Genomic DNA, 10,072 nt, shown 5'->3' with positions numbered 1-10,072 from the left:
GAGTCTGGTTCCCATGGTAAGGGGTGTTAAAAGGATACAGGTTTAAGGTGAGAGCAGAACGAATCAAAGGGAATGTGAAGGGCAGGTTTTTCACATGGACGGTGATGAATATACAGACCAAGCTCCCAGAGGGACTAGTACAGGTGGGCACAATTACATCATATAAGAGGCATTTGGACAGTGAAGTGGATAGGAAAGATTTAGAAAGATTTGGGCCAAATGGGATTAGCATAGATGGGCATCTCAGTCAGCATGGGTGAGTTGGGCTGAACGGCCTGTGTAACTCTACGAACTCTCAAATTATGAACACACACACATGCACAATATACTAACTCACAAATGCACACTAACTAGCTGCAGAATGCCTAGGTTTCTCTCTATTTGGCTGTTTGCCAAGTTGTATAAATGATGGATTCTCCAACCACACGTCAATATTGATGGCAAGTAACACCAAACTAACTGCAGGACTTCGTGAAAAGTTTCATCGCTTTGTACACTTAGCTCTGAAAGGCGCTACATAATATATACGAGGCTCGCTAAGGAACACAGACACACACATTCAGCAGGACACACACTCACTCACACTGCACAAACTCAGTCATGACTACTGCCCTGCCTGTCACAAACAAGTGATGCACTTTCACTAGGGAGTAAGCACACATTCACAGTAACACAAATGTGAATTGTTCCACTATTTACAGACAATAGACATTAGATGCAGGAGTAGGCCATTCGGCCCTTCGAGCCAGCACAGCCATTCAATGTGATCAGGGCTGATCATCCCCAATCAGTACCTCATTCCTGCCCTCTCCCCATATCCCCTGACTCCACTATCTTTAAGAGCCCTATCTAGCTCTCTCTTAAAAGCATCCAGAGAACCTGCCTCCACCGCCCTCTGAGGCAGAGAATTCCACAGACTCACCGCTCTCTGTGAGAAAAAGTGTTTCCTCATCTCCGTTCTAAATGGCTTACTCCTTTATTCTTAAACTGTGGCCCCTGGTTCTGGACTCCCCCAACATCGGGAACATGTTTCTTGCCTCTATCATGTCCAAGCCCTTAACAATCTTATTTGTTTCAATGAGATCCCCTCTCATTCTTCTAAACTCCAGAGTGTACAAGCCCAGCTGCTCCATTCTCTCAGCATATGACAGTCCCGCCATCCCGGGAATTAACCTTGTAAACCTACGCTGCACTCCCTCAATAGCAAGAATATTGAGTATTTATTCAATTTTTTTTCCCCCAACATCTCTGTCCCAAAAATGTACAACGTTTGACCATGTCACTGGTGAGCGACGTGTGTTGTGGTAACAACTCAACTTCCCGTTAAAGGTCATGGCTAATAATTGCAGCTAACCATTAAGAGAAGTGCAAACCAAAGCAGAAAGTTTACAGGTTGCTGTATACAAGTATGTGGGTCTAACCACACATGGGGAGCTGGCATGAATCACCTCAATCAAATCATCTGATCATTATCAAAATACAGTTTGAGAGACTGTACTCTTTATAAATTGGCTGTGACATTTCCTGCCGTTACAGTAGTCACTGTACATCAAAGTTATTTGACTGGGTTTGATTCTCTCCAGGATACCCCGAGCTGGTGAAAGATACACTAAAGGTATGCAGCTTTTCATTTTGATTTTACCAACTGAATGATAATAGATAAGCAGAGATATAAAATGTAAACATATAATACCCGAAAAATGCAGATAAAGACATCAGTCAGGGTTTAATCCGGGGACAAGTGTAAGGTCAGGTAAGCCTGTGTGAATATGCTGCTCCCTGCTGCACTGTCTGAGGTGCTGTGGCTGGTACAGTGTGGCAGGTCAGATCTATCACCCGAATCAAACCATGCAATCCTAGAAGATGTCTGAAGAAGGGTCTCAACCCAAAACGTCACCCATTCCACCTCTCCAGAGTTGCTGCCTGTCCCGCTGAGTTACTCCAGCATTTTGTGTTTATCTTCGGTGTAATCCGGCGTCTGCAGTTCCTTCCTACACATTCTGTTCTTGCACCTGTTCCACTACTCTGTGAAATCCCACCTGACCTGCTTTACTTCTGTTTACTGTCCCGTGTACCGAGGTACAGTGAAAAGCTTCTGTTGCGTGCTAACCAGTCAGCAGGAAGACTATACATGATTACAATCGAGCCACCCACAGTGTACACATACAGGATAAAGGGGAATAACGTTTAATGCAAGATAAAGTCCAGTAAAGACCGATTAAAGATAATCTGAGGGTCTCCAATGAGGTAGATAGTAGCTCAGGACAGCTCTCGAGTTGACAGGATGGTTGAGGCCTGCATCATAATCTTGCCCTGTATCCACATCCTTTAACTTGCTCAGTTTCAGATTTAAAGTTGTCTGCTTTCAGTCAGTTCATATTTCTGCTGCCATTTTTAGTTTAAAGATACAGCATGGAAACAGACCCTTCGGCCCACCAGGTCCATGCCGGCCATTCATCGCCTGTTCACACTGGTTCTGTGTTATTCCACTTGCCCATCCACTCCCTACACACTATGGGGGAATTTTACACAGTCCAATTAACCTACAAACCTGGACAATAGACAATAGGTGCAGGAGTAGGCCATTCGGCCCTTGGAGCCAGCACCACCATTCAATGTGATCATGGCTGATCATCCCCAATCAGTACCCCGTTCCTGCCTTTTCCCCATATCCTCCGACTCCGCTATTTTTAAGAGCCCTATCTAGCTCTCTCTTGAAAGCATCCAGAGAACCTGCCTCCACCACCCTCTGAGGCAGAGAGAGTCTTTGGGGATGGGGGTGGAAACTGGAGCAACCGGAGGAAACCCGCACAGAACATGCATACTCCACCCAGACAGCATTTGAGATCAGGATTGAACTTGTGAGGCAGCATCTCGACCAGTTGTGCCAACATGCTGCCCTTTGTACAATCCCTTCCTTTCAATGTGAAGGCTCCCTGAAAGCACTCACCATGAACACCAAGCTGGCAGAGGTCTGCACTCTGGCCTTCAACCAGAGACTCCAATATCCAGGCTTGGCCTGTGGTGACCATTTTAGTAATCCCTCCATGGGAAAGTGGAGGCTGCCAGTGCTAGATGAACGTAGTTGTAGAAGCATCATCTTCCCTTCTGCTTCTTCTTCTTGTGTATGGCATGCACAGCCTAAAGTTGAGGAACAACTTGTTCTATTTGATCTTACTTGATTGTGCACGCCAGGTTGATTGCATTCGGCGAAACAGGGCAGACCATGTGAAGGTTGCAATCTTCCAACCCATCATCTTCCCTGCAACTGGCCCACACCACCACACCACTGACCCAGCCATCTTCAGAGATCCATGGCCCACACTCCCACATCACCATCTGTGGTACCCCATCTCCCCACAGCTGACGAAGATCGCTACAGACTCTTCAGGACAGTCGGGACAGATCTTGACTCGTTGACACAGTTTTCTATCAATATTTTAATGCCAAAAATTACTGGAGCAGTAGAATAGGAAAAGCAGCGATAGGGGATTACGGTGGGGATCCGATGGTGCAGTACGTGGAATTAATTGTCTCTTGGTTGCCACCGCTATGGATGAGAAGCAGGCTGTGGTACAGAGCAACAGAGGGCACCTCCCCTGCATCAGGCACCTGTAAAATAGAAACATAGAAACATAGAAAACAGGTGCAGGAGTAGAGGCCATTCAGCCCATCAAGTCAGCACCGCCATTCAATATAATCATGGCTGATCTTGAAACATAGAAACATAGAAAATAGGTGCAGGAGTAGGCCATTCGGCCCTTCGAGCCTGCACCGCCATTCAATATGATCATGGCTGATCATCCAACTCAGTATCCCGTACCTGCCTTCTCTCCATACCCCCTGATCCCTTTAGCCACAAGGGCCACATCTAACTCCCTCTTAGATATAGCCAATGAACTGTGGCCTCAACTACCTTCTGTGGCAGAGAATTCCACAGATTCACCACTCTCTGTGTGAAAAATGTTTTTCTCATCTCGGTCCTAAAAGATGTCCCCCTTATCCTTAAACTGTGACCCCTTGTTCTGGACTTCCCCAACATCGGGAACAATCTTCCTGCATCTAGCCTGTCCAACCCCTTAAGAATTTTGTACGTTTCTATAAGATCCCCCCTCAGTCTTCTAAATCCTAGCGAGTACAAGTGGACATCCTACATCAGTCCCCCCACCGTTCCTGCTTTCTCACCATTAACTTTCTAACATTGACGAAGAAGGGTTTCGGACTAAGGAAATAGGCAACGTTTCGGGCCGAAACCCTTTGGGTTTCGGCCCGAAACTTTGCCTATTTCCTTCGCTCCATAGATGCCGCTGCACCCGCTGAGTTTCTCCAGCACTTTTGTCTACCTTCGATTTTCCAGCATCTGCAGTTCCTTCTTAAAAACGTTCGAACATTACTGACCGCACATCCACTCCCACCAGGGTTAATTTAAACATACAGCTATAACTCCAACAAACATGATGGGATTAAACACTGAGATTTAACAGGAGCACGGATTTGAAAGCTTATAATGCCTCAGTTCAGCACACAAACATGTAGAATTAGTTCAGAGTTAAAAATTTGCTCCACGATTAACAAGATTCATTCCTACTCACGTTGGCTTGTCCTTGTTCGTCCAGGGCCTTGTCCTCTGCAAAATGAAAGAACAGCATTTAGCCTCATTCCCGGAGAATAACAATTGCTAAAACAGATTTCAGCCTCCTTCATCTCCACTCTCATTCAGAGAGAGAGGGAGGGAGAAAGATAGAAAGAGAGAGGGAGCGTGAGGAGCGTTGAGGTTGTAATTTTGTCCGAGTCGTGTGTTTGCGAGTTCACGTCTCACGGAAGAACCTGAAGCCTAAAATCTAAACTGATACCCCACGCCTGACTGAGAGAGTGTTAATCAGTAGCTCAGCCATTGAGATTTGGAGATGGTGATTTATCAGATGGGAATTTAACAAACCTCTTTGGGACATTGAACTGGGGAGATAGAAACATAGAAACATAGACAATAGGTGCAGGAGTAGGCCATTCGGCCCTCCGAGCCTGCACCGCCATTCAATATGATCATGGCTTATCATCCAACTCAGTATCCCGTACCTGCCTTCTCTCCATACCCCCTGATCCCTTTAGCCACAAGGGCCACATCTAACTCCATCTTAAATATAGCCAATGAACTGGCCTCAACTACCTTCTGTGGCAGATTCACCACTCTCTGTGTGAAAAATGTTTTTCTCATCTCGGTCCTAAAAGATTTCCCCCTTATCCTTAAACTGTGGCCCCTTGATCTGGACTTCCCCAACATCGGGAACAATCTTCCTGCATCTACCCTGTCGGAGATCTTCTGCTGCAGCTGCTGGTTGACTGGGTGGAGGAAGCTGCCAGCTCATTCATTGCTCCCTGAAGCTGCTGCTGCAGTCCGCTGGGTTACTGGCTTGTCACGCTTCATGGCCTTACCCCTTTGTCGTCCTTTGTACTTGACTACCAAGATAACCGCCAGGAACCCGACTGCACAAAGTATTGCCAGGGTGCTGCCCACAATGCAACCTGGTCCATGACATAATGGATGATAACATCCCTGGAAATGTTCGTCTGGAAATGAGGAAACAAGCAAAATTACACACTGTTAGACCCCTGTCCCACGCTACGAGTTCATTCCAAGAGTTCTCCCGAGTTTGCCCTGATTCGAACTCGGAGATTTACGGTAATGGCCACTCGTCGGTACTCGGGGCTCTCGTGGACATTGTTCAACAATGTTCGACAATTTACAATTTTTACTAAAGCCAATTAACCAACAAACCCTGTACGTCTTTGGAGTGTGGGAGGAAACCGGAGCACCCGGAGAAATCTCAAGCAGGTCATGGGGAGAACGTACAAACTCCGCACAGACAGTACCCGTAGTCAGGCTTGTACCCGGGTCTCTGGTGCTGTCAGGCAGCAACTCTACCGCTGCGCCACCTTGGCTACCCAAGGGTGAAGAGTGATAGAGTGGAAGGTGCCCTGTAATAATAAGGTATGATTTTCCTCCTTACCCGAGATCCATTGCTGTCTTTCCACACTGTTGACAGGGTTTTGGACAAGGCAGGTGTAAACTCCACAGGCTGAGCCGTTCAGGTTGGCGATCCTTAAACTCTGGTGGCCAGTTGACACACGGATGTTGTCCTTTGTCCAGGAGAATTGGGGGCTGGAGCCATTCTCCACTGTGCAGTTCATGGTCACAGTCGGATAGGGGTCGTTTTCGGTCTGCACTGTAATGCTGGGCTGTGAGACTGGAACTAAAGCAAGAGTACAGTCCACATGAGACAGGGTTCACCAGCACCTTGTGAGTGGAGGCAGGGGGGGAAGCAGCTAGCTGATGGACCACAGATTAGTTTTAGATGCCATTGTTTATGCCCAAATGGGTATGAAGAAGGGTCTCGACCCAAAACGTCACCCATCCTTTTTCTCCAGAGATGCTGCCTGACCCGCTGAGTTACTCCAGCACTTTGTGGCTTTGCCCAGGATCAGAAACCTATGTGTTGCTCGATACGCTGGAGTAACTCAGCCAGTCAGACAGCATCTCTGGAGAACATAGATAGGTGACACTTCGGGTCAGGACTCTTCAGACTGAAGAAGGGTCCAGACCAGAAATAATACCTATCTATGCTCTCCAGAGATACTGTCTGACCTGCTGACTGATGTTGTGTTACTCCAGCACATCGTGTCTTTTTTTGTAAACCAGCATCTGCAGTTCGTGTAAGAAAGACCTGCAGATACTGGTTTAAATCGAAGGTGGACACAAAATGGTGGAGTAACTCAGCGGGTGAGGCAGCATCTCTGGAGAGAATGAATGGGCAACGTTTCGGGTCGAGACCCTTCTTCAGACTGTCTGAAGAATCTCACCTGCTGAGTTACTCCAGTATTTTGTGTTTATCATCTACAGTTCCTTGTATTAAAGTAAGAAATCTATTATTAATTCTCCTGATTTTAACCATGGATCTTGGGAGAAAAATCAATGAACATCATAGTAAACGGGGAAGACACAGAACGATGGTCTATCATGCTCACACACACACACACACACAGATACAAGCGCACACAAAGTCAGAGACCTCTTTCCATTCACCGGGTGGGGAATCACAGCACAGATCTGGACCCCATCTCTCTGTTGGAAATCCAAATCCTTGCCCAGTTTCAGAGCCGAGGAACTAATCTCCCATCCATCTCAGTGCCCCCCTCTCTCAATCTCGGGAAAGTGGGGATCCGTGAGGCTGCATTACCGTGAGCTGTTTTCAGGCCCGGAGACATGACCAAGATTCAAAGGGAAAAGGAGTTTGCCTTGGTAAAGGTTTTATAGATCAATGTTATTGCTCCACTAGACGACCACAGAAAGCACAATGGGCGCCTGGGGTTGTGAACATTCCTTCTGAGATTAGATGTGGGATTGAAAGGCACAGACAATTTTAGTTCATGTTATTGTAGCGGCACCTAGTGGTGGGGCTGGGAAGTCAGAACCCCCATCATTGGTCGGCTCGGTCACGTGCCCACGGGGGTTAGTTCGCGGGCTTTTAGAGTGATTAGCGCTCCTCGCCTCAACAGGAGCGGTATCCGTTAGTTAGACTAGGTACACGGTATTACGAGCTTTTGTTTGTGTTTTGTGAATAAAAACCATTTCGCTCAACCTGCCTGGTCTCACTGCAGGGGTGACCCCGACGATCCAAACGTATTTCGGGTCTGAAATTGAATGCCGCCTGGTCTCACTACATTATCAAGGAAGATTAAACGCCAGTGTTGACTGACTTCCCTCACCTTCAATGAGCTAGACTTGTTAAAAAATGTTATTAACTGACCCAGCACTGTCAGGTTGATGTATGAGCCAACTTCTGCTCCAGATTCGAATGACGTTATCGAGATGTATTGGCCCTCGTCCTGCAGACTCAGTCGGTGAATGAGCAGCGAGTTGTTTTCCGCGATGTAGTCCATGCGTTCCTTGAACATGGGGAAGACTTCTGCCGATAAGGATGACGTGTGTTCGACTATCACCTGCACTCCTATCTTCCATCTAATGGTTTGCACCGAGCTTGAATCATTCACCTTCACTGCCAGGTAGATGGGTTGATGCAGGAAGCCAGTCACGAGCTGTGTGTTCCCAGACACCGAGAGGGAATTAACTGCATATTAAAGCACAAAAAAGCAAAGGATATGAGGGAATTGAGTCTGAAGAAGGGTCTCGACACGAAACATCTAGCTCTCTCTTGAATGTATCCAGAGAACTGGCCTCCACTGCCCTCTGTAGCATAGAATTAATCAGACTCACAACCCTTTGTGTGTAAACGTGTTACCTCGTCTCCGTTCTAAATGGCTTACTCCTGCCTTCTCCCCATAGAACTAGTGTATGGGTGATTGTTGGTCTGCATGGTCTGTGGACCGAAGGGCCCGTTTCCACCCTGAATCTCTGAACTAAACTAAAATTATTCTTCCTCCATCACATTATAAACCTCATTGTCTACATCAAGCGGTGAACAAAGTGGGGAAAATCTGTGTAGAAAGCGATCGGAATGAATTGTGCTCACAAGAACTCGGATGAAGTGGGCCTTACCTTTCTGCAGCAGGCCTAATAGCAGGATTACGTGGAACATCAAATATCCCTTTGATGACTGCATGGCTCTGATGATTTCCGCAAGACTCCCCCAGGATAATTTGGACATCTAATAGGACAAATTCCTAATCAAACTGAGAAAACCTGTCAGAAGTGAATAAAAATCATAAATAAATTAGCAAAAAATAAATTAGTAAAAACATGCTGGAAATTCTGAGCTGGTTAGATCTGCGTGGAAAAAACAAGTTGACATTTAGCTGTTGTGCGAGGCATCTCACATGTCATGCACCTACAGAATGTTACATTTGCAGCAGCGGTCTAGTCTTGAGTGGACGTCAGCTTGTTCTTGTGGCGCACCGCGTTCTCCATCAAATCTGGCTGCATGACAATATTCATGTCCAAGATAAGCAGGGACTGACATTTGCCAGTCTTGGACACAGACACAGACACAGACACAAAGAGAAAACACACATATATACGTACACAGATACGGACAAAGAGAGAAGAACACACATGCACGCACACACGCACATACACACAAACGTGCATGCACACCCACAGATACCAGCGCACACAAACATATACAAAGACACACACACACACCTACATACACACGCACACCTACATACACACGCACACAGGCCTACATACATACACACACACCTACATACACATGCACACACCTGCATACACACGCACACACACACACACACACCTACATACACACGCACACACCTGCATACACACGCATGCACACACACCTACATACACACGCACACACACCTACATGCACACACACACACACGTGCGTGCACACAGATACCAGCGCATACACACATATACAAACAAAGACACACACCCAATACACACACACACACACACACTTCTGTGTGCACTCCAACAGGAGCTGAATACAAAACTATCAAGAACGTATTTGACCACGCAGATCATCAAAACACCACCATCAACCTGACAAATAACAAATTACACAGAATAACAAGCCTTTGAAAGAAAATAATTAGCCTCATCTCTGCCTATTGTGTGAAAGGCACATTCTTTGAAGCAAACAACAAATTGCTGGAGGTGTTTAGCAGGTCGGGCAGCATTTGTGGAGGTAAGAAGGCAGTCGATGTTTTGGGTCAAAACACTGCACCAGGACTGAGCTGGAAAATTCTCGACAGAAATAAAGAACTATTTTACACTCCAGCAATTCCGATCCTTCTTTTCTAAAACTATACAAAACATAATATTGAAATCGCTTAAAATACTTTCTCCCCGTCTTTATTAATTCATGTTCATGAGTTCTAGGAGCAAAATTAGGCCATTTGATTTATCATTCGGCCCATCAGGTCTACTCCGCCATTCAATCATGGCTGATCTATCTTTCCCTCTCAACCCCCATTCTCCTGCCTTCTCCCCATAACCTCTGACACCCGCACTAATCTAGAATCTATCTATCTCTGCCTTAAAAATATCCATTGACGGCCTCCACGGCCTTCTGTGGCAATGAATTCCACA

General features: G+C 46.4%; 1 protein-coding gene across 1 annotated transcript; it reads right to left on the bottom strand.

Annotated features, from left to right (window-relative positions):
• Positions 1–1,931: 1,931 nt before the first annotated feature.
• Positions 1,932–9,583, bottom strand: LOC129712284 (hepatocyte cell adhesion molecule-like). Its single transcript, XM_055660583.1, has 6 exons — positions 8,555–9,583; positions 7,806–8,126; positions 6,009–6,251; positions 5,434–5,568; positions 4,593–4,627; positions 1,932–3,612 (listed from the first exon to the last, which is right to left on the bottom strand). The coding sequence occupies exons 1-6, from the start codon at positions 8,661–8,663 to the stop codon at positions 3,493–3,495; spliced, it is 963 nt and encodes a 320-aa protein (XP_055516558.1). The 5' UTR covers positions 8,664–9,583; the 3' UTR covers positions 1,932–3,492.
• Between the last annotated feature and the right edge of the window lie 489 nt (positions 9,584–10,072).

Source organism: Leucoraja erinacea, chromosome 32 (genome assembly GCF_028641065.1).
Source record: "Leucoraja erinacea ecotype New England chromosome 32, Leri_hhj_1, whole genome shotgun sequence".
NCBI classification, from domain to species: domain Eukaryota; kingdom Metazoa; phylum Chordata; class Chondrichthyes; order Rajiformes; family Rajidae; genus Leucoraja; species Leucoraja erinaceus.
Note: the sequence above shows the minus strand (reverse complement) of the source record. Positions and strands in the feature narration are given on the sequence as shown.

Coding starts and splice junctions, on each gene's coding strand:
- LOC129712284 (XM_055660583.1), bottom strand. CDS start 8,663: ATGTCCAAATTATCCTGGGGGAGTCTTGCGGAAATCATCAGAGCCATG. Junction 6,252..7,805: donor CATCAACCTGACAGTGCTGG/GTCAGTTAATAA, acceptor CTCTTGCTTTAG/TTCCAGTCTCACAGCCCAGC. Junction 3,613..4,592: donor ACGAACAAGGACAAGCCAAC/GTGAGTAGGAAT, acceptor TCTATTTTACAG/GTGCCTGATGCAGGGGAGGT.